The sequence below is a fragment of the Chrysemys picta genome, chromosome 8 (assembly GCF_011386835.1).
Source record: "Chrysemys picta bellii isolate R12L10 chromosome 8, ASM1138683v2, whole genome shotgun sequence".
NCBI classification, from domain to species: domain Eukaryota; kingdom Metazoa; phylum Chordata; order Testudines; family Emydidae; genus Chrysemys; species Chrysemys picta.
In genome coordinates this window covers 56,404,776-56,430,090 of record NC_088798.1, presented here as the reverse complement: position 1 = coordinate 56,430,090, position 25,315 = coordinate 56,404,776, and the positions used below count along the sequence as shown (strand labels likewise).

The window sequence follows — 25,315 nt, the reverse complement described above, 5'->3', positions numbered from 1 at the left end:
AGTTTCTCCTCCCTTGGTGTTCACACCTCAACTGCTAGCAGAGCATCTCATCCTCCCTGATTGAACTAACCTCGTTATCTCCATACTGATTTATACCTACCTCTGGAGATTTCCATTACTTGCATCTGAAGAAGTGAGGTTCTTACCCACGAAAGCTTATGCTCCCAATACTTCTGTTAGTCTTAAAGGTGCCACAGGACCCTCTGTTGCTTTTTACAGATTCAGACTAACACGGCTACTCCTCTGATACTTGAAACAAATACATGAAGATGCAGAAGTTCAAGATGGTCACACTAGTAGCCATTATTCCAGCTCTAGAGCAAGGAGATTGGTTTTCAGCCCTCGACCTACAAGATGCCTACTTCCACATCTCAATATGACCATCGCATAGGAGATTCCTATGGTTTACCTTTGGGCAGGACCATTATCAGTATAGGGTGCTCCCATTTGGCCTCTTGTCTGCACCAGGGTATTTTCCAAGGTTCTCTTCATCGTAGTGGTGCACCTACAAATATCGGGCATTATCTACCTAGACGACTGCCGCCTCAGGGCTTCCTCATTCAAGGATACCTTACGAGCCACCCAGATGACCATGCACACATTTGCGCAGCTGGGCCTACAGCTCAACTTAAAGAAATTGACACTGACCCCAGTACAGTGACCAAAGTTTATCGGTACCAGCCTTGACCCAGTTCTAGTGAGGGTGCTCCTCCCGCTACACAGACTCACCACCCTCACAAGTCTCAGAGACAGGACAGGACAGCCCCCAAACATTGGCCAGGGATTGCCTGCAGCTGCTAGCTTATATGGCAGCATGCACCTTTGTCACCCCAAATGCCTGGATGTTCGAGGTGTTTACAGATGTGGCTTAATTCTGTCTAGTCCCCCGAACAGGGACAGACTAACCAAACTGCTGTCACAGTTCTCTGCAGTAAAGCACTTCCTGGACTGGTGGAAAGACTCATCCAATGTCTGAGCAGGCGTTCCATTCATGCAACTGCCACCAACGCGGACTCTGATGATGGATGCCTCCCTAATAGGCTGGGAGCTCACCTACACGACCACAAAGTTCAGGGGTTGGAACAAACAAACAATCTGCACAGAGTAGAGAAAGTCCAGTTAAAACTGTAGAAAGTTCTGTGAATGTCTGAAGGTCCTTGCTTTGGCTGCTTCTGCATGCGATGGATTCTGAGGTATCCCAAATTGGCATTCTGTAGTTCACAGGAGGTTAGCAAGCCTAATTCAATAAATTTAATGATTGATATCATCGTATTTAATTCAGTCCCTATCCAGGCACAGCAGTATATGGTGGTAGTAGGTTGTGGGAGAAATAGAAGAGCCCATTCATAAGAACATCCATACTGTATCAGACCAGTGGTCCATAGAAGCCAGTATCCTGTCTTCTGACAGTGGCCAGTGGCACATGCTTCAGAGGAGTTATACTTTTCTCCTTTACAACATCCCAGGGCATCCACAGGTTGACTGTGTGTTGTCTGAAGTAGTACTTCCTTTTGTTTGTTTTAAAAGCTGCTGCCTATTAATTTCATTGGGTGACCCATAGTTCTTATGTTAATAACACTTCCCTATGCACTTTCTCCACACCATTCATGATTTTATAGCCCTCTTTTAGATCCCCCCTTAGTCATCTCTTTTTGAAGTTGAACAGTTCCAGTCTTTTTAATCTCTCCTCATATGGAAGCTGTTTCATACCCTTAATAATTTTAGTTGCCCTTCTCTGTAGCTTTTCCAATTCTAACACATCTCTTTTTTGAGATAGGGGCTTATCAGAACTGCACACACAATTCGAGGTGTGGGCGTACCATGGTTTTGTATAATGGCTTTGATATTTTCTGTATTAACTATACAGAGAACCGTTTCTAAAGAAAGCAAGGTGTTCCCCCACACTATAACCGACACCCCCAAACTGAGGATTATTTCATGTATATGTTGCGGGGCTGGGGAGAACTGGCAGGATGCCATTACTAAGAAAAGGATAAAATTATAGAAAATGTGATCTGAAGAGAATGCTTTCTATCCTAGACCATTTTTAATTAAAAAAAAAAACTAAAGTCAACAGCACTTGTGAGATCCTGTTCCTTGACTTGCTGTCCCCCTTAATCCTGTTTTGCAAGGCCTCCCATCTATCTGTCTTGTATCTTTCCCTTCTATTTAGAACTGTTAGTACTCCGATAAATCAGAGGTTGATTTATGTTATCGCTAGTGCCTGATGGAGAAGTTAGTGACCTCTTGGAGTGATAAGATTTACTAACTTCTTTTTTATACTTGTTCCTTTCATCTGGTTCATTGTAGTATAGCATACTTGCAACTCCACCTGGGGAACAAGGGAGGGATAATTTGGAGCCAAAATCCGTAATGTCTGTCACAATAATTGCTGTGAGCAAGGATGAATTTTGTCTGAAACCCAGTTCTCCCATGCCCAGGAGGGCTTAAGTAACGAGTTGTGTTCATTAGCTAGTCTTTCTGATCCTCTCACTCAGAGCAGTGTCAGTGTCATTAGTGGAGAATCTGAGGCATTGCCATAGGGAAATATTGCTGTTGCTAGGTCAAAAGCCATAACAGCTTTGACAATCCTGTCATCGCTAGGACTGTAGACTTGCTAGCATGGCTTCTGAAAACTAAATTGCTAGGTCTCTACCTGTTTGGTCACCATTTCTGGTGACATCCTGCTAAAGAGTCTTTAAGAGTAGATCTGGAGAGGATGAGCAACAAGGCAGCAGGATTTTGTTCAGGCTACTGCAGGATCTTCTAAGTGTTCACATCTGTTCAGGGAGCCTGCAGGTTTCACTTGTCCGCAACATGTACTGTTTAAATGGAAAAGGTGAGATGACTGAGGCTGCAGCATATACTTGGTGGAGAAAACCTCTGCCAGAGACATTCATAAGTAATGTTTCAGGAACTGCCACTGCATCCTGAATGACAGCACAACTTGGAGATGCAAAAAGAAATTTTCCCAAATTTCATTGGTCCTTCAGTGTGATCATATAGGACACTTGACAGTGACAGCACCCAGATGATGGAGAAGAAGATACCTTTGTATCCTCCTATCTGTATTGATTCTTGTTGGTCCTAAAGCTCACCCTCTTAAGGCAGATGAATTTTAATAGCTGTAATTTCAAGAGCAGCCAAATAATACTGTTTATATTGCTTAATGTAGTCTTAAGTTAATGGTGACTGGCTAAGTGAGAGTGTTAATGAAAAAGATGAGAGCAGAAAGGATGATCTGCTGATCTTTCATTTCATGAACAATTAGGGATGGAAAGGTCTAATTTTTATGGAACTCTTTAAGAAGAGCAATTTACTATATCACAAGTAAGCAGTTTTCCTTTCAAATACACAACTGCAGTCTTACATGGTGCTGCAACACTCTAAAAAAAATGCAATGCTGTATTTTAAATAATTTGTATTTGGTTAATTGGATTTGTGGTGTTATTTCTGTGGGACTCTTTATTTTGGGTTCTCAAAGCTCTTCCGAAACTCTGTGGAGTAATTAATTATTGCATCTGCCCACAGTCCTTAAATTTGCATTCCCAGTAGAGGTGGTGGTTCACCACAATGTTTACTTCTAATTAGTAGGACCTGATCATCATTCTGAAAAGTGGATAGACTGGTAAATACGTCCTCCCAAAGGAACAAGCTGAATACCAGTAGATCACACTTCATAGAGGTGCTTGAGAAAAGTCACCAGAAGAGAGATCAAATCAAGTGTGACAGATATTGCACCTTCTTATTCTCTCTTCACTGTAATTAACATAGTTGGAAGAAATGCTCTTTTATAGACATAAGTGGCAAAATAGTTGTGAAGGCTTAAAATAACCTGTCTACTGAAATAACCTACACAAATGTTTGTTCTACCCCACCAAAGATAACCCATACTTACATAGGACTTTTCATCCAAGCATAATAGTGCTTTACGAAGATAGGTTAGGATTATCCCCATTTTACAGAATCTGATGCACAAAGAAGCTAAATGAGTTTCCCAGAATCCTACAGAAAGCCTGTGAGAGAGTTAATAAGAATGATCTCCTGGCAATTGCAATGCATCTTGCTACATTGTAATAGATTGTGCCTTGGGACTGTAGAAAAAGGTTTGCAGGAACTTAGAGAAAATGTGTGCAATGTAAAATGCTTGTATTTTACAGAGCATACCAGTGGGATAAAAAGGAGTACTGCCTATAGGCTACATAGGGATGTTTAGTTTGTGTGCAAAAGCAGCAAAGTCCATTTTTGTGTGGAAGCACTGCCATTGGTCAATGTTGAACAGAGACCGGTATCCCCTCGTGCTGAGCTAGTCCTTTCCTGCCATTTCCTCACCAATATGCTTGCTTATTATGAGATCCATAGAACTGATCTCAGGTAGTTATAAGGATTGACAATAAATGCATTTGTGGGTTACATTAGCTGTCATTCTGACAGTGGTTCTCATGTAGATGAGTCATTTCCGCTTGTCACGTTCACCCCATTGCATTATGGAATAGATAGCTTAATGGAGGCATGTCATTCAGTGGCTAACTAGGCAGTAGTTAACTTAGGATGGATTTTGTATATCCAGTCCCTAGTATATTGCAAATGAGCTTTTTACTTTGGATTGTGACACTACAGTTCTGGTTCTACTCAAATTTACAGGGGAAATCCTAATGATCTACCCTTATGTTACCTGCACAAAATTCTCTGTTACTCACACTCTAGGGCACCCCCTTTACAAGTTCCTAGGGCTCAAGGCATAACCCTCTTAATTTAGGCACTCCCACCCTTTCCCAGTTCTTAAGGCTCCAGGCGAAAGACACCTAACTTTACTCCTGCGTGGGCTCCAGGCTCTTCTACTCTGTGGGCTCTGGGCAAACACCCTTTCCCTGTGGACTCGGGGCTTAATCTTTTGCAGGTTTACGGGGTCTTTTACCAGAGGAAGAGCCCTATACAGTAATATCCTACGTAATCTCTATTTATTAACAATCACCAAAACCAGAATGCACATGCTACATATACAATGCTCACCACTTCCAATAAGATAAATTAACTTTTCTTGATAGCCAGTCAGGATCAGGTCCATCTGGGGGACTCCAGTTTCTGCACGGTGTCATTGGCAGAGTGTTGAGGTGTGGCAGCTCTGTTCTTAGGGCTGTGTCCTGGAGCTGGTTCCCCCAAAGAACTTCCCTTTGGTCCCCAGTTTATATAGTGAAACTTGAGCCCGGCTTAGCTATACCTTAACAAATCATTATACTAAAAATTTTACTAACCAGTCCTGACATTGTAACAAAATTCTATAACCATTCCTACCCCACCACCTTAATTAATTTACACCTGGCAAAATTAATTATGTAACAGACAGAAACAATTAAAGAACCAGACAGAGATTATACAGACAAACAATAGGGAAGTGGGGTCCATAATGACAAAACAATGAAGAAATGAGGATTTCACAACCACAATTATTGATAAGCGATTTCTTGACACACACAATGCGATCAAACTAAGTTTTCTTTAACCACCTTAAGATCTGATTCTTTATCTGGTGATAGTGGTGCCATTAGGACGGGGTCTCCTTCTTAACAGCCTGATATTCCATTGTTCTAGTGTAATTTAGATGGAATGTGAGGATGTGACTTCCTGCTTCTCAGCTAATGGCTGCTGCTCTTTTAACCTAGAGTTACCATCCGTCCGGGTTTCCCTGGACATGTCCGGCTTTTTCAGCTTTAAATGGCCGTCCGGGGGGGATTTCTAATAAAATAGAAATGTCCGGGATTTCCCCCTTCCCCTCATGCAGAGTGCGGCACGGCTGATTGGGCGGCTGGGCCTGATTGAAAGCCGCTCGCAGCCACTGGGACCTCTAGCAGCCAGAGTCGTCCCCCCCCCCCCCTGCTCCCTCCTCCCCCGCAGAGCAGCGCCAGTGTTTGGCTGCACGTGGAGCCCGCAGCTCTCCCTCGGCCTGGGGGGGGGGGGGGCAGGCAAGGGACAGGGAACGGGGGTTAGATTGGTCGGGGGTTCTGGGGGGCTGTCAGGAGAAGGGGGTGTAGAGAACGGTTGGGGCAGTCAGGGGACAGGGAGCAGGGAGACTTAGATAGGGGGTGGGGTCCTGGGGGCAGTTAGGGTGGGGGGAGGTCTCAGGAGAGGGCAGTCAGGGGACAGGTAGGGGGTAGGGGAATTCTGAGGGGGGCGGGAAGTGGGAGGGAGCGGGGCTAGGGCGGCACCCTGTGTCCTCTTTTTTGATTGATGAAATATGGTAACCATATTTAACCTGGCTGCAGATGAAGGCCTTAGGCTTTAGGTTTTGCAATATGTCTACAGAAAAAGGCCTTATCCTTAAACTTTAGCCAGGTCAAGTTTGGCACCACTTGATGATTGAAGGCTTTTAATTCAAGCAAGTGGCAGAAGTCTTACACCTGTCAGTCTTATGCCATGCAGCAGTGCTTACCTTAGATTTAGAAGGTTTTCTGATAATCCCAGACTTCTTGTTGCTTTTATCATAGCTTTCACCATCAGCAGAAACCACACTAGCTGCAGCAGCGAACACACCAGGAATGCTTATCAAGGGCCATTGTACTCCGAGCCAGGTCTTCAATAACCCTTGGCATTGATTTTAGCTGCATTGAATAGAATATAGTTGTTTACATTCTGCAAGATAATTCAGGAGGGTAAACAGATAACATTCACTAAAGCAAAGTCAATATTAACTACATTCACTGTGATATTAATTGTGCGGCTCTGCTGTGGAAAATGGCCCTTTTTTGGGGGGGAGGGGGTCTGTGTTTAGAATGGGTTATAATTTGCAGATACTTTATTATTATCTCAAAATGCTAGTCAGATATTCTGTGTCCCCTGAGGTGCTTTTAGATTTCAGGATATTTTTTTTTTCTGATTTGTGTGTGTGTATTTTTTACATACATTTCCTTAACTTTCCACAACAAAAGGAGGCAGGTAACACAAGTGCTGCTACCCAGCACTGAGAGATTGGGCAACCCTTGGCCTTACAGAAGTTGCAGTTTTGCTAATGTGAAGATCCATAGAAATCAGCATTTCAGTGTTGCAGGCATTATGTGCCTACAGCTTTATATGCTGAAATGCTAAACCGTTTCCTGTGCCATTTTCCTATTCAAGCATGCATATTTGAGCAACATATTGTTGTCATGGGATGCTCTCTGTGTTGTTGCCCTCCAGAGCTTCTAATTCGAAGTATCTCCAGGCTGCCTGACTTTGCTTCTCCAGGTCTCACTTCCCATCTTTGAGCTCTCTTGAAGGTGGTTTCAGTATTTCTGTAGGTGATAAGCAGCAGAAGTTTTGATTTCTAGAAGAAATCATATACAGGGCCTCTCAATTGGTAAAAGCACACTATCCCCCTTTCACATTTAGAGACTGAAAGCCCTTTTGTCCACTCCATCGCAGAAACTTCAAATGCCCCTGTCCTGCAGAGTTCCTGAGATCTGCAGCAAAGGGGATAGGGAGAAGGTTCTGCTACTTCTCTCCAGTGGACCTTAGGGGCGATGCGCGAGCGGAGCTGCCTTTTTGTGTCCCATAGGAGCCAAATTGCACCCAAATTCTACCTGTGTTCCACCAAAAGATGATCACTCCTGGTCTTCGTTTTAAGCTTCCTGCATTAATTTTCTTCTTGCCCCTTGTTTTTAGTCTTTTCCCTACATTGTCTGTGTCCCGTGTTTGAGATATGGCAGATGGAAAGTTATGTCCCTTATGTGTTCCTACCTTGGGCTGATTGAAGGCTGAATCAGGCCAGAAAAGGTCTGCAGTCCCCTAATTATACAGGCAGTCCAAGGGAGATAATGGAATCCATCTTTTCCATACTGTCAGGAGAAGTGAGGAGATGAGAGAGCAGTTTCTAGGGACACTGTCTCTTCCTGAATCTCTGTCTTCCTAACAGCTTTCTGGCAGTTTCCCAGCACTTCATTATGTGAAGAAGTAGCACTGGGTGAAACTGTTTTTGTTTAAATAGACCCTGACATTACTATAAACATACCCAGCATGTATTATTTCTGCTGAAGTGGCAGGCATGTAGTAGATGGAAGCTCTGGGCGGAATATCAATGCCTTGATTTTTTCCAACCTTCCGTGCAGCATTGAGAGGGCCACTAGGACTAGCCAGTGGAGATTGAGATATAATTGCTTGCCTAGATCGGTAATATCTCTCGGTTACACCACCTGAATACCAATGAGAAAGAAGGAGGATGTCAAACAGATTTGTGGGGAAGAGGAAAAATAGGGGTGGAAAGAAAGACAAGTGATTAAGAGAAGAGACCAAAAGGCAGAGTGAGTACAATAGACTGTTTTTGTTTGAAGTCTGTTACTGGGGAATGATTTGTATTTGTAATGAAATTTTCAGGAGCAAAGCACATTACACAATCAATGATTTAGAAAGAAAATGGGGGAGGGGAAAGTATGCAGCTTGACCCAAAGTGCCAGTGAAAAGAATACTCCTAGGGGTGAGGAGAGAAAGGGAACAGAATCCAGGATGAGTAACTGGAAATTAGCACATCCCTTTTAGCTTGATGGATAATGCACCAAGAGTTTTTAATTGAATTCTCTCCTATACTGCCTTTCTCACAATAATTGACCTCAATAACTCTTCTTAAGGCAATTTAGCTTTAAGCAACGTTAAAACTTGACATCACTTTGCTGTGCAATCGGCTACTTAGGTGCAGTTTCATCAGCTCCAGCTTCACTGACTTGCTGCCATTCTATATGTTGTTTCTGAGAAATAGAAATCTACGGCCAGATCATTCCCCTCCATGAGCAGAGTGTTCCAAAGACAGTTTGGGAGTACAGAATATCTGAGGCATTGTCTTCCCTTCCTTGCATCTTATGGATGTAATCCTGCAAGTGCACTGCATGGCTCAAGCTCTGTATATGAAAAGAGGGCTTGTCTGAAGAATGTTTTCTCTATGGCATCTGTAGAATAAATATAAAATTAGAGAATTAAAAGTTAGCTTTAGTTTGGTTAAAGAAAGATGTATTATAAAGAAAGGCCCTAATTAGCAAGTAAAAGAAAGGCCTTGAAAGTAATGAGTTATAAGGCCAGAAGGAATAAAGTAGGGAGGATGTCTGGTTCAAAGAATAGCTAATGAAATAAAGGGAAGTTTCTAAAAAGAAGGCCTCTGACTGATAGGGGTGACTGCAGATGGTTTTAAACAAGACAAAGAGAATCTGTCTTAAAAAGAGCTAACATGGACCTTCCCAACCCACCTACCAATGTTATCTCAAAAATTAGGGTCTACGTGAACCCAGGTGCAACAGAAAAACTGTTGATCAATGAGAAGGAGGGAAAGAATAGAAAGGAAAGGCCTTGGGGAGAAAGGAGGTTATAAATCTTATCTGGATTAAGGCTGGAAATAAGGGTGAACTGTCTCAAATTGTTTTTTAGCTGAAGTCAGTAGTTGGCAGTGACATCACTTTCTTAAAGGGCTAAAAAACTAAACTTGTAAAGGGTTCATTGCTGATACCTGCCTGACCAAGTTGGAGCTGGTCAGTATAGGTCTAAGCATCCCTGAGTTTAGCCCATTTGTAAGTATTTTGATCTAATACTTATCAATGTTTTGTTATGGATGTAGTAAATAGCTTATTTAGGTTTTTAGGTATGTTTATAGCAATACCATTTGGCCTTTGGATTTAATAAAACAATTTATGGTTACATTGGTGACACGGTAAAAACCTGCATAAATAATCATCCCAACAGCATTACTACTTTCAACTCCCCAAAGCTGTGGGGAAGCCTTGCATAGGGCTGTCTCTTGGTATCCAGTTGGGGCGGGGGGACTAAACATAGCTGAGAAACGGTTTGAATGCACAATCTCAGCATATTTGGCCTTGGTCCCTACAGATCTTGGTGTTTTAAGTCACTCTGTCTCATTCTCGAATGATGCAATGGAAACTCCAAGGGGGAGCTTGCAGCCCTTCTGATGTGGACTGTTCCCATGTAAAGGTTGATCGGGGCTCTAGTTCATAACATTCAAAATCTGCACTATAAGCTCACCCATTTGCTGACTCTGAGGTGAATCAAACTTTGGAAGCATGGAGAGGGGAAGGCGGTATATAGCACTAAGATTAGTTGCACCATGGCACTACATCTGCTAGGCTGAGGAATTTTCTATGCATGCCTCCAAGTAGCGGAGCCTGTAGTACATTCTGAAGTGACCATGGTGGTGAGGTGGGGATGTTACCAAACCTGTCCCTTGGTCTCTCCTGGAAAGCCTTATTGGCGGAAGATGAAAAATGCTACACAAATGTTCCTTATTTTACACAAAAGTAAGAAAGCTAGTCTAAGCAAAAGACTGAAGAAAATCACTTTTGCGCTATTAATTTTAGTCTCCACTGCAGATAGGCTTTAATAGGTAAGTTGGGGGGGGAGTGTTGTAAAGAGGATGAGTGTGTATTTGACCTGTATCCTGCACATCATCTCCCAAAAGTCTGAAAGGCATAATGGAATGAATGTACTATTACACTATGCCTCTCATTTTCACCCTTATTAATTTTATGTGTTACCTCACATATATACACATTACATTTCTATCATAATTATTAAAATGAAAAGAAGAAAGAGGACAAATCGAGCTATTGCCATTTTTGTGATCAGGAGGCAGCTCTAGGAATTTTTATTGTTTTAAAGCCACATACCTGGAAAATGCACCACCACAGTTTTATATTATTGTAGAGTCGCTTTTGTATTGGGAAGATTTTTATTGGGTTTGTTAGTAAAGAATCAATTAATAAGCAATTGCAGTCACTGTGCAGAGTGACACCTGATAGCAAGATGAGGCAAAAGGCTCAGCTGTACAATCCAATATAACATGTTTTATTTTTATGAACTCTTTATGGGCCCAAATTTAGGTTCTAATTCAAAAAGAAAATAAACAGTACATTTTTTTTCTTCCCTAAGTATTAAGAGTGTGACAAATATAAAAGGTAAGAGAATACAGCAGGAAGCAATATAGTCAGTCCTATGCTGGAGTGAGAGAAATAACTTGTTTACAAAAATATGCCTACAAACTAGCAAGTTTCCCAAATAAGGCAAATTTAAACAATTATTTCCATATCAAGCACAACATATTGAAGTGAGCTTGAGGAGGAATTAAAACTGTAACTTAAAGGAATCTCTGATAAGACTTTCAGAGAGGTTATTTAGCCTGGTGGGACAGGGAGCTTGGTTAAAAGGGGAACTACCATCGGTCATGCGGCGTTTTGGTGGACAATTTTGGTGCTGCTATAAGAAATGTTTAAAATTATGCAGCGTCATGCTGTTGTTTCTCTCTTGCAGCTCAAAACCACAGTGACACCCAAGTGTTCTTCTACCTGTGGATTGTCTTCTATTTAATCAGCTCCTGCTACACCCTTATTTGGGACCTGAAGATGGACTGGGGTCTCTTTGACAAGAATGCTGGTGAAAATACCTTCCTTCGGGAAGAGATCGTCTACCCACAGAAAGTGAGTACACAGCCTTTTGTCATTTTGGGGAGGGTCTGCCAATGTTTTAACAAAACACTTTGGATTAAAGGTACATTCTGACTGGCACTGGACTGTCTTAAATTCAGTGTGTCAGAAGTTCTGATTGTATAATCTGTCCATTACCAAAGAGAAAGTCCCATCCTTATTATGATTATTGAAAGCCATAGGCGCTGACTCTCTGGGTGCCCCAGGACTGGAGCACTCATGGGGAAAAAAATTAACTGGTGTTTAGCACCCGTTGGCAGCCAGCTTCTCCACTCCCCTGCCCCCCCAGTGCCTCCCGCCCGCCAGCAGCCCCACCGATCAACTTCTCCCCCTTCCTCCCAGCACCTACCGCCCGCCGCAGTCAGCTGTTTCGCGGCATGTTGGAGGCGCCGGGGGGGCATGCTCAGGGGAGGGGGTGGAAATGGGCGGGAAGGGGCAGGGTGGGCACTTGGGAGAAGGAGTGGGGGGCGGGGTCTGGGGCGGAGCAGGGGTGGGAAGAGGTGGAACTGGGTGTGGACTTTGAGGAAGGAGGCAGTTGGGGGCAGGGCCCAGGCCCAGAGGAAGCCCGTGCCTATGTTGAAAGCTGTAAGAGGCGTATACTATATTTTAGTAATACAGATAGCAAAGTAATATCCATTGTGACGGGTTCAGTCAGAAAGACCCCCTTGGGACTGTCACCTGATGTGCTGAAATTACCTCTGAGCCCGTTTTCCCTGCCAGCTTGGGACTTCCAGAGCCCTGTCTTATTGAGGCAGACATGCTAGCCTGCTGCAACACAGACCTAGGGTCTGGTCCACACCCCCAAAGCTGCAGACTTAACTTGAAAACAGCTCAGCAGGTTACCTGTCCCCAGCACCCAGACACCCAGTTCCGAATGGGATCCAAACCCCAAACAAATCTGTTTTACTCTGTATAAAGCTTATACAGGGTAAATTCATAAATTATCCACCCTCAATAAGATAGAGGGCATGCTACACTTCCAGATGTAGAGTGCTGGGAGTTAAACCAGCCTTCGGAGACCGCAGCAGGGAAAACGCTGCCGAGTTTTTACACTGTCAGCTGCAAACGCATTGGCATGGCCACATTAGCAGCTCTTGCAACGCCACAAAGAGCTGTTGATCTTTCACCATGATTCCTGAATATTACAGGTGGTTAGAGCAAAGGGTGATATGCAGGTAATCCCACAAGTAGAATACAGCCGTTATATTAGATACTTGGGTACGTTGAGGATCAAGGCCTGTATGTAATTTGTCTTAAGAACATCTTAAAATATAAAGGAATAAAAGATTTGAAGTGGTTCAGAAAAATTTGTAAACTTCTAATAAAAAAAAAAAATTAAAGCCCTTTCCTTAAATTTTGAAATGAGCACTTTAGGAACTCCCAAAAATCTGTTTTTTAATCTGGTCTTTGTAGGTACTCATGCAGCTATTGCAACCTGATGTAAGAAATTCTGAGGTGTTATATTTGTAAGAAATCTTTTCAGTATTTCTCTGTTCCACTACCTGGTGAATCTGTGGTTGGAAACAGTTTTGTTTTAAATCAAAACAAGTAAAAGTACAATAAAACTAAAAACCTGGTGAAAAACACTCTTAAAAGTCTCTTACACGTAAATAAACAATTGCTATGCAAACGTTAGCTGCAGAAGGAGAACCAGGGTAAAAACAATAAATAACAAGAGAAATAAATATAGGTCTGGTTCTCATATGGGGAAGTTTGCCCTTGTCTAAATCGGTTTAGAAACTGATTTAGTCAAGTCAATGCAACACTTATGTGGATGCTTATTTCAGCTTAAGAATGCTGTAGATTGATTTAAGTTAAATCGGTCAGGAATTGGTGGATAATGTTTCCACACGAGGGCTGAACTGATTTAATTTAAATTAGTTTCAAAACAAATTTAGTTAAATCAGTATAAATCTCTTGTGTAGACAAGCCTTAGGTAACTGGGAGACTTAAATACTGACAGTCATATATATCATACTTAATATGGCCTGTGTCTAGCTCTGGTGATCATCTCTACCTTACTAGAAAAGCTTATTTTAGGGTCCCAGAGTCTTCTGTCTGGAGAAGGAAGATGGAAGAGAGGTTAAACTTGGCACTGTTATATTTTCCCTGCATAAAGCCCATAGCCATCCATGGTTGTATTGAATGGTATTGAAGAATTAATCCCAATAAATGTGAAAGTTAGTGATGGAATTGGCTCTGCTTCTCCTTGGTCATTTGGCAGGTATTCTTGCTCTGTGTTGAACATGTCAGCTGACCTGTCCTATTTTACTCCTTGCTCCTAAGGCCTATTACTATTGTGCCATTGTGGAGGATGTAATCCTGCGCTTTGCCTGGACCATCCAGATCTCCCTCACTTCCATGCAAGTCTTTCCTTATGCCGGGGACGTCATCTCTACTGTCTTTGCACCACTTGAGGTTTTCCGGTAAGGTGGCTCAGCTAAACAGTATTTCAAACTGCTTGTTTATTCCTTTTGTTTTACAAACAATAACACCAGAAAGGTGGGGAAGTCCCTGGCTTTCCATAGGCTCATGGAGCTGTTGTTTGAAAAGCCATAAAGTGATGAAAACACAGAGCGCCAAGACTCAGAATATGCACTAAATCTGAGCAAATTGCTGGCTGAAAGAGTGCTATGGAATCTTTCACTGACCTGTCTGGGATTCAGAGACCCCTGAAAACACACAGGCCTGAGACCTGGGTTCTACCTCACTCTGTTGTATTTGCTAGGGGCCAATGTCTTACCTGAGTTTGTTGGGGGAATTTAGCAAGCTCACATTTTAAGCATTTTCACTGGTAAAAATTATTGAAATGTCACTTCAAGGCTAAATTTACAAAATCTCTTCTGCTTTTGCAAATTGTTAAAAAATGGAATTCTCACTGTGATCAGGCACTTCCAGAGCATTAATGCTGTCTGCAGGTTAGTGTTACATCAGGAATCACATGTCTGCTTGAGATGAGCAAAACAGCTTGCTTTTGAATCTCACTGTGTGTGTGTGGGGGGGGGGAGTTATTTGTATTTATTCCTCCTAACTGATAATCCTTGGGCTACCTTGATACCAGCCATGCTGGGGTAATCCTCACTGTTAAAACTATGAATGATTCCACCAAAACTGTTTGCTTCCCTGGAGAAGTCCATCAATCTACTGCTGTGAAGCAATGTAGCAGGTTGCTCCTTGTTAGTCATTCACCTTCCCAACCATTTACTTCTCTCCAGCCTGTCAATTTACAGGGCCTTGCCCTCCTAGGGTCTGTGTGTAATCCCAGGGAAGTGTACGCAGTAGCATCTTTGGGACTGCATCACGGCTTTGCCAAAAATTGGGGACAGCTGTGAAAGTGGTACGTAGTTTTTATATTATTCCCTTTTCTCCTTCCCGCTCTCCTTCCAGGCGGTTTGTGTGGAATTTCTTCCGTCTGGAGAATGAGCATCTGAACAACTGTGGCGAGTTCCGTGCTGTCCGGGACATCTCAGTGGCACCAATGAATGCTGATGACCAGACACTACTAGAGCAGATGATGGACCAGGAAGATGGCGTCCGAAACCGCCAGAAGAACAGGGTGTGGAAGCGTAGCCTGAGCGTGTCCCTGCGCCGACCTAATCTTTCTTCACAGTATGTATTGCTTTGCCCTCTTGCACAATAAAATTTGAAGGGATTAATTTATTAATAAGTGTTTGAGGTGCCATATTGGAGACATAACTCTAAATAGTTTGAAAAGAGAGGACTGACCCAACTAGTAAATAAATACATTGGCATTTTTACCCTCTCACGCCAAGTCTCTGTAGCATTGATGCAGTGTGCTTTGTTCAGTAAGGTTGACTAACCAAGTGTACTTCCGTCAGGTACGGAGTTCTGTTTAAATAAACACATTTAAGGCACAGTTTATCCCTCAGACATGCAGAGAAGCAAGGTATGTCATGTATGTCATAAGATAAGCTCTGTGTGTGTGTGAAGCACAGTGTCAGATTGAACAAGAAATATGCACAGTAGTATATGTCCACCATCTGAGGGCAGGATTGATTCCCTAAGGCCTTGTCTACACTGCCACTTTACAGCACTGCAACTTTCTCGCTGAGTGCTGCAAGTTACAGCGCAGTAAAGTGGCAGTGTAGACAGTATACCAGTGCTTGGGAGCTACTCTCCTCATGGGAGTGTTTTTTTGGGGGGCGTTTTACAGCGCTGGGAAAGCTTTCTCCTCGCACTGGTGCCGCGACTACACAGCCACATTAAAGTGCTGCTGCAGCAGCGCTTTAACGTTGCTAGTGAAGACACACCCTAAGGAATGTAACTGTATGCAGTGTTTAGTGTGAGTATCTGTATACAATACCTGTAGGAATAGAATTCCTTGTGTAAATGTCATAGGCACTGACTCTGGGTGCTCCGGGGCTCAAGCACCAATGTAAAAAAAAATAGTGGGACTTGAGTGTGGAATGTGATGAGTTCTGTGCTGCTAACAACTTCTGCCCTTGGGGCAGGGAGTTTGTTTATAAACAGAGGCAGGGTGATTAAGATAACAAAAGGCTCATTAAATTAAATTAAGAATTATTAGATGATCCTGAAAGCATTACCAAGCACTCCAGTTAAAAGATAGGAAACAAAGGGTAGGAATCAGTGGTCCATTTTCAGAATGGAGAGAGGTAAATAGTGGTGTCCTGGAGGGGCTTGTCCTGGGACCAGTGCTTTTAAACATATTCATAAATGATATGCAAAAAGGGATAAACAGTGAGGTGGCAAAGTTTGCAGATGATACAAAATTACTCAAGATAGGTAAGTCCAAAGCTGACTGCAAAGAGTTGCAAAGGGATCTCTCAAAACTGGCAACAAAATGGCAGATGAAATTCCACGTTAAATGCAAAGTAATGCACATGGCAAAATATAATCCCAACTATAAATACAAAATGGTGCCTAAATTAGCAGTTACCCATCAAGAAAGAGATCTTGGAGTCATTTGCAGTGGTCTGGAAGCACTATGATTCCAGACTACTGCAAATTTATAAGAATCCTTCTCATTGTGCCTGTATTATCCTGAACTCATTCTCCAGCTTCAGAAGTCTTAAAAATTATCTCCAGTCATCAATGGGACAGACGCAACTAAATAATGTGGCTGTCCTTAATGTGTATCAACACAGTACCAGGCAACTAGATGTGAATAAGATTGCTGACAGTTTCATCCAGAAAGCTACAGTGAGACATAATGTCTTTAAATTGGGATGTTAGTGGAGACAGCTTGTAGGTGATTGCAATGATTTTAATATACTGTAATTCATGATAATGTAATTATGTAGTTCATAACAATTTAATCATTATTAAAGATACCAATGATAGACACATTCAGTAACTAGAATATGAAAAAACATGTATAAATATGCTGAAAATAGCCACCCCCCAAAACTGGCAGAGTGCCCTTCCTCAACACACATATCTCTTCAAAAGCACCCACCAGCAAAAAAACAAAAGTCAGTGCTTATGATAAAGGTTATTCTAGTTTCACTCCCAGCCTCAAAACATTTGTTTACATTTTGTGTCCCTTGTTTGCTGTATTGTAACTAACCAGTAGAGGGCGCTGTTAACCTCCAGAATTTAGCTGTATCAGAAAGATGAGCATTAGAGGCAGAAAGGTATTAGTCATCCCTCTGTATTTTTATAGGGTGATCTTCCCATCCTGGGGGGAGGGGAGAGTATGAATTACCACATGTCTATAGTAGTCTGCTGGCCTAGATATTACCTGTGTAGGGAATATGTTGGACAGAATGTGTTTATCTTATCTATATATTATAGGAATGTCTTCCTTCCCCTCAGTGAGTGAGTATTTTTGTTTGCTTGTTTGTTTTTTCCCAGATCCAAGGCTCGTGACACCAAGATATTGATAGAGGACACAGATGACGAAGCAAACACATGAAATGTCCACAGAGTCTATTTCCACATCCCTTGTTTCCTTGCTCTACTACCCTTTCCCCGACCAATCCAACCTCTGGTACAGTTCCAGCTGAAAACAGGAGAAAACACTGAACACATTTTCCGAGCTCTTCCGGACCGGATCCTATGGACTCCAACAAGCTCACTGTGTTTCTTTTCTTCTGGTTTAATTTTCATTTTCTACTTTTAAAATAAATATTTACTTCGTTTTGCCAATCAGAGGACAGTTAAAGAAAGAAGTATCTAAGAATTGTTTACAATCACAACAAGGACACAAAACCCTATCTGGATGAAGAACGAGCATCATAGGGACTCCCTGATGGGACAGCACCGAGAATACACTCGGCTTCTGCTTGGCCCAGTTTCGACTGGTTGAAACTGGACTTGGGTTTTTAAATTTGTGTTTCGTTTTTTTCTTTCCTTCATATCCAGCGCTGAGGCACTGGCTGCACTTGCAGGGAAAGTGCACTTAGAGCAGTACCTTCATTCACGAAGCTACTTTTTAATTTGATGTAACTTTTCTTATAATTTTTTTGGAAATACGATGTATTTGTTGCATACAGTTTTCACATTATTTATGAAACTTAACAACCATATGAGAATGATTTTTTGAGTCCTGTGCAATGAAGGCGATAACAGTAAAACAAGGCAGGGGGATGTAGATCTGGATCTCTTTTTTTGTGAGGGTTATGCCCTGCAAATACCTCTTTCATGAGATAATTTGCGCCAGTTTGACCCTTTTTCTCTTCAGTTTAGTTTTATTTATAAACCAAAGTTTTTCTTTCTGGTTTTAGTTGCTGCTGCTGTTGCTTCAGAAGCCTGAGCATGTTTCACGTACCAGTTCATGCTCATCTTTCCACGTGGCCGTGCAAAGATAGTGCAAATGATTCTGTTTTAAAGGAGAGTTGTAATAAATCTTGCCACAAGGCGAAACACCCAGGCAAAAAAAGGGGGGTTGGTGTTTAGGTTAAGAACTGTTTTTTCAAAGCCTTAATCTTCATGAGATAAGGTTAGAGTACTGTGCACCCCTGTTAAATAGGGAGCTTTTCCATTGTTCCGCTTCAGCTAACTACAGCAAAAATAAAAGTGGACAAGATGAGGACATGATCTTTTGCATGTGTGGGAGGGGGGTTTGTTACATGTTTTGGTTCATAGGTGGCTACGCTTCAGAGAATTGGCACACCTGACCCAGTTCGCTGTGGGGCAAGGAGGTGGTTGTGTGTTGTCCAGAGGGTAGGGAAGTTGGTAGTAAATTAGAAGTCTTTAATGACATTTTAGTTTATATGTTTTGCCAGGCTTTGGCAAAGCGTTCTCTACCAGTCACTTCCTGAGCACACCTTCAGGTTGCTTTGTTTGTTGCCTGTCTTTTACACCCTCTCCTCAGTGTAGTCTAAAACCAGTTAAGTGGTAGGTCAGCCTTGCACTGGAGTGTGAGTGATCATACTCAGCAGGCTAGGGTTTAAGGACATCGTACTGCTTAGCAATTTCAGTAGAAATGATAAGGCCAGCTTGATAAGCTTTGTATATTTTGATACCACCACCAACCTCTTAGAAGAGAGCAACATGAGTGTTTGAGGGCCATGCCCTACACCACTGCAGGCATTAATGCTTGCAGAAAGCTTCAGTGTTTAATATTAATAAAATCTTATTTGTCCTTGCTCTATTGCATGTAAGGTTAACACCAGGGACTGGGGGAAGCTGCTTCAATTCCCTTTAATCCTGTCCTTACCCCAAGGCTCAACTTTACAGCAGGGATTGTTGAAGACTCTGCATCCTTTTCAGATGGGGCATGGTCACTTTTTCTGCTGCTCTGCGTCCTTGTTTTTAACCACTCTTCCATGTATTCCAAGTACTCTCTTAGTTCTTTGGCAGTGCCAGTAGCTAGCCATATACAGTTATTGTTCAGACTCCAAGTGGCAGAGTCACACCTTCAACTAAGGAGGAGCCATTTTTGACTTCTGTCCCTTGTTTTGAATTTACATTTCTAGCAATCAGATGCTAGGAATCCCTGCTCAGCTGCTGTTAAATAATTTTTCTCTCTTTTGCCAATCATATGGCTTATTACATATGGCTGGTGCACTGCTTTTTCTTAGTTTGCCTATTGTGCCTCTTGCCCAGAGGAACTGAAGAAGGAAACTTAATTGTATTCATGTAGTTTAAATAGGGCAAAATAACTTTATCATACATTGGTAGTAGTGAACTGGTGCCCCTTGACAGAATGAGCATTATCTCAGTTATCAGCACTGTCATATTGCACCCTGAACTTATCAAGAAACTTTGATGACCTGCTAGGAAAGGCCTCAGCACTACCACTGATCTACTGAAGGTGATAGTGTCATTCAAGTGGAATAGATGATTTGTGTATTGTTATTCCTCCACCAATGCGACCAGGGCCAGCTGGTATTTCGGCACCAGCCCACTCTGGTGAGAGGAATCTGAACAATACAGACTAACCCAGAATTCTGTTGTTGCCCCTTTTGGTGCCCAGGAGTCTGATTCCCCTGATCTTGACTCACTGATGCTTCTTGTTCAGACAAGGACAGATGTACCTGTCCAGCAGGAAGTGGAGTTTGAGATGGAAAGCCCTCTAAAGTATTTCAGTCCACTATTTTGCATTTCAGTGATTTTTGCTGTGTTCACAATGTTTGATTTCACACAGAACAGAGAGCTCGTTCTCCTAGGAGGTAACTACAATACTCTGGCTAACAATTGGGATATCATTAGCAACTAAAACTGTCAGAGAATAGTGATGCCATATATGCCAGTGGGCAGTTTAAAAGGAGTAGCAGCCAAACCAAGGGGCACAACCTGAACTAATCGTGTCATTACTTAAGGAAGCATTGCTTTAAAAAGGGGAGGGTGGGGTCTTACTGATAGCACTCCCTTGTCAAAGGAATGGAAAGTATCATTGTGGCAATTAGGGCATCTGAAAAATTTTTACAACTTGGTACAGAGAGATCTTAAAGTATCACGGAACAAGTAGAAACAAATGAAACATTGTGAATGCGTTTCTGAGCTCAGCTAGGAGAATTGAACATGTTCTGGTTAGTCTGCCTCAGACATGAGTGGTACTGCATGAGCTGATTGGCTCAAACTTTAAACTTATGGAAGGATCAAATCAACAAGAACTGAGGTCTTGGTCAGTTTTTTCTGCAACGTATCAAAACTCTAGGGGAAGAGAGACAATTTTGTTCTGTGTTTGTCAATATACTGCTTCCACCTTCTTTCTCTTCCCACCCTGCAGAAGAGCACTGTGTTTCGGGCTATGTTTTCCCTGCCAAAAAAGTTGGGTTGGTTTTTTTTTTAGTGTGAGAGAACTAATTGCTGTTAGTAACTTGGTGTAAAAATGCATGTTTTATGACCATGAAGACAGCCTGTGTAATGAAGGTGTCCGTACACTTGGGTCAGGATGCCTGAGCTCCTAGCATCATGGTCCAAAAGAACCCAGCTTCCAGAATCACTGTACTCCCTGATGCCGCAAGGGCTTGTATTCCATGACTACACAGAGACATTTCTGAGCCATTCGGAATATAGCTCCTCTCAGGAGTTAGTTCTAAAAACCTGTCTGGTTCCATCTGTGAATATACAGTGATATCTAGCCAGTTAAATGAGATATAATCAAGCAGGGCAGCTAGTGAAAGAAATATAACCACCTCTCCTACTGAGTGGTCTGCAAAATGAGAAAGTGAGAAAAGATGTTTCCCCTCTGGTGGTCACACTTCATGAATGACCTTTGCAAATATAACGGAATGGGTGTTTGTGAAAATACTGCTGTAGAAGACTAGCATTACTAAATGCAGAATGCGCGGTGAAAGGAGAACAAGGAACTGGGTCTTTTATCCAGTGGTTTGCCTCAAACTCACAGATGGGATAGCAGGAGAGCCAGGAACCTGCTTCCAACTTCCTTAAGCAAAAGCTGGAAAATGCCCATCATCTTCCTATTTTATAGCACCTATGTTTGCCTTTCCTTTAGATCTCTCTGGGTTCTCTCCTTCCCATCTCTTAAAGGGTGCTCTTCTGCTGGAATTGAGACCTACCCAATGGTTCCGCTTTGTATTCACCTGAGCTTAGAGTGGATGGTATTAGTCTCACCACTGGATATTTTTTTTAAATGGAGATTTCCCCATACCCCTGTAGTTTAGAAGTTCAAGTTGGCCACATTCATTCCCTGTTCAGAGGGGTCTCCATCCCTCCCAGACATCTAAAGTTGCATGGGGATTGTCAGGCAATGTTAATCAGGCAGATCCATTTCCAGGCTGTTGAGATATTGACCACTGTGAATCCACACGGATCTCTAATTCCCTGGATCTTTCCTCCAGCTTCTGACTGTACTATATGAAAATGAGATTTTGATCACTGGCATGTGCTTATCACAAATCATAGATTTTTTTTTCTATACTTTGCTGATAGAAAGGCCGGAATCCCTTTGCTGTGTTCTCTGGGATGAAAGTCATCTATGGGAGGAAGGCAACTGGGTGGGGGGTTGGACAGTGGATTCTCTGCATAGAACTTCACAGAGCAAAGCTTAATGAACTAGGGCAGAAATCCTGGGGGAGAGTATGCCTGTCAGGCTCATTCTCTACTAACTTTACTGCTACCTTTCCCTTCATATTCTCCTGCTTTCTTATGGCTGTATCCTGAATGTCTCAATATATTCATACTTCTGAAATTCAGATACATTTTGGAGGCAAATTTGCTTGCCCTGCCCTCCCCTATCCTACTTCCTCTGTTTCTTCAGTATCACTGTTTATATCAGGGTAGTGTCATGAAGATCAATAGAGAGGAAGTGACAGAAGCTTTAAGCATAGAATTACAGGCAGAAGTTCCCGCTGTGGTGCAGTGAGACTGAGCCATCCTCTGAAAACGGAAGCTCTTCTTGCTACTGTTCTGTCACCTCCTGTTGGCTGCTCTGATTCTTCCAGGTACCCTTTGCTGCTGCTTCCTACGGGCCAAAATGAACAAATTTTTTCCTTCTCCTCCCCTCCATAAGTCTGCCAGCCTTGTCTCTAACAGATGATTCCTTGCATAAGCTGCCTCTAAATTTATCCTTCAGTCTTTGCCTCTGGGCAAAGGGGAGGGGAAGAATGCACTGGGCTTCGTAGTTTTCAGTATTGCCCATATGAGGCTTTTGTATCTAGGATCATACATCTTCACAGCAATGTGTCTGTAGAGGGGGATGGAGGATTCATTATTTTGGGCTGCTGCACTAGTTGTGCCTGTGTAATATCCTGGGGTATTTTTACCATGAATCCTCAAGGAGCGATGGGGATCAGGGCCAAAATTTTCAAACTTGAGTATCCCAAGTGAGGCATCTGAGTCCACGTTTGGGCACCTGAATAAAAGTAGCCTGATTTTCCAAGGTACTGAGCAATTACTGTTGGGTGCTCATTGTTTCTGCAAACCAGGTGACTCTCTTTTAAGTGCCTGATTTTAGGCACCCAAGTTTGAAAATGTCTCGCCCATTTTGGTGATTTAGCAAGGCCTACCTTGAAGAGTTTAGCTGACTTTAGCTATTCAGAGCACAAGATCAACTTGGCTAGGAAGTGGATTGAGTGTCTAACCATGCTGCTTAAGTCAGGGCTTCATGCCCCCCGTCCCCACACACACACACCTTTATCTCTTCCACAGTGGTTCTGAGTCACTCCAAGGGATAGAAAGCTGTTCTGCCTTAAGCATTATTTCTGGAAGGCTATTGATTTATTTTGCTCACTGGAAAAGAGGGGATCAGGACTCCTTGGGGAAGGGTGGAGAATCATTATACTAACTTTAGATGTAATCAGACTCTGAATTGTAGATCGTTAAATCAAATTCCGCCTCTGTAACATCATGACATCTGTGTGACTTGGGTCCTAAAAATGACTCTGCATACTTTGGGGCAAATATGTAGACCTGCCACAACATGGATTTAACCCAGTACTGGATCAAACTGCTACTCTAGTTTACCCATGGAATATCAGTCTCTACCACAACTTAATGGGAAAATCACCAGAGTGACAAAAGAAATGTGGATTTCTCAGGGGAAAGGGGCCTTTAATATTGGTAAATCCTGGGACCAATTCCCTTGTCACTGCAGCCCACACCAGTGTGAGGTTGCTCTGGTCTGTGTGTATCTCACAGCAGCATCAGTGTGTTGGTGGTCAGGGGAGTTATATCTCCAGGATTTCCAATAATAAGGCCATAAAATATAATTCCTTTTGAGTTCTTAAAACCAAATTGAATGAGCCCTTCAGTACAGACAATGAATCTCTTCAGCCTGTAACACTTTGTGGCTGTCAACTTCCTTACTATCTTGTCAATCCTTCTATCAAACAAACAGTATTTGGAAGGGACCTGGGATAGAAATGTATTTGCCGCTTCAGAAATTGTCCCTTGCCTCTCTGCCATCTTTCTGTACACCCCTTGCCCCTGCTGTGTTGATCTAAATGATTATTCTATGAAGCCCTGAGCTGTAGATGTCAAAAGTAACTATGGAATGTGATTAGTCCTCTGTGGGTGCTTTCTTTCTTTCCTCCTTTCTCTTTCGCTATCTCCTTCTCCACTCTTCTTTTGGCTAAGTGGAAAAGGTGAGGACAAAGAATTGCCGCTTGCTTGGACTCATGATGTATCTGTGACTGCGCTATTAGCTGTCTCCTTTTTCCTTCCCAAATGGATATAACATTTTTTAAGTGTGGAATACCCTTCTTGATAAGTAGGTTTTAAAAAAAATGCACAATGTGGTACTGTTTCATAGTTTCTAGGTGGTTGTATAAAACAAAGTCAACTGTGGTTATGTGTTTTTAAAAGGAAAAAAAGTGATTGGTTACTAAATCTGTCCTTTTTTCATTATTACAAGCTCTTTGTTTTCCAATGATTGGATGGCTCCTTTGTCACTGGTGTGTGGTGTGTGTGTGTGTCCTTTTTCCTCTCTGGGTTGATGACCTTTTCATTTCTGAACATTGACACTACCATTACTTGCTTAACTCACCTGTAGACTTTACAAGCCAAACTCTGATGGGGTTGGGTTTCCGGGAAGGATGGCTAGCTTATTTATTGGGGTCTCTTTAAAGAGAAAAGGAGATCTGAAGCTAAAGATTTGCAGGCTGCAAACGTTGGTCCTGGGCAGCTGTATGTTGGACTGTGAATAGCTTGTGACTTACAGAAAAAAAAATACCCTAACATTTACAACTCCAGTGCTTTACATTTTGAAGGCAACAGAAATGGCTAGAAATGTTTGAAAATAATCAGTTAAGATCACATCGACATCTAAAAGGTCCCACAAATCAGAAGGCCTGTGGCTACAAGCTTTGTGGGCGTGAAAGGCTGCCCCTGTGTGAGGGAGAAAGGGGCATCGCAAGTCATACGGATATAAAGGGCTAGTTCAATTTGAGCCTTACACCAATACAGAGCCTTATCTGCCCAGTGTCAAGAATCCTTTCCATAATACTTCTGAAATCAGCTACCCTGGTAGCCAGCTACAATTAAGCTGTTTTCTGCACCACTTCAAGGAGATCTATTGCTAACAACCATTGTCTGTAACAGGTCAGTTCCTACTAAAAAAGTGCCTGGCACTATCCTAGGATTCGGCAAAAAGTGCACCCTGAACAATAAATTGACATTGTGTAGGTGTCCTGTGCACCTGTCAGTAATTGTACACAGACCCCCCCACACACGCTCTTCCGTACAGAACCTGTGGCAGATTGTCACCTTCTGCGTTCTTAGGATCAGAAAACTATATATCACAGTGGTTCTGCCACTCTAGAGAAGGACACACAGTCAAACATCTTGTATCTTCCAACAGACATTAAAGTATGTGCAATCTATATTTTAATGGTCCAGCTAGTGACAATGCTTTTCGTCTCTCTTAAGGATAGAGTATAACAACAAACCAATGCCACCTGGCTTGTATCTTATCCAGAGCCCATTAGGTGATGTCTGTGTGTCAATGGAAACAGTGGTTCTTCTTCGAGAGATGTCCC

At 42.4% G+C, this 25,315-nt stretch overlaps 1 protein-coding gene across 2 annotated transcripts in view; it reads left to right on the top strand.

The window, feature by feature from the left end:
- XPR1 (xenotropic and polytropic retrovirus receptor 1) overlaps nt 1-24,207 on the top strand; it is a 252,139-nt gene extending 227,932 nt beyond the window's left edge. For both annotated transcript variants that reach the window (XM_005290759.5, XM_065554520.1), the window contains 4 exons: nt 11,275-11,441; nt 13,734-13,873; nt 14,835-15,056; nt 17,283-24,207. In XM_005290759.5, the coding sequence (XP_005290816.1) occupies nt 11,275-11,441; nt 13,734-13,873; nt 14,835-15,056; nt 17,283-17,343 (590 nt within the window). In that variant the 3' untranslated portion in view covers nt 17,344-24,207. The remainder of the gene's footprint in view (nt 1-11,274; nt 11,442-13,733; nt 13,874-14,834; nt 15,057-17,282) is intronic.
- The last annotated feature ends 1,108 nt before the right edge of the window (nt 24,208-25,315 follow it).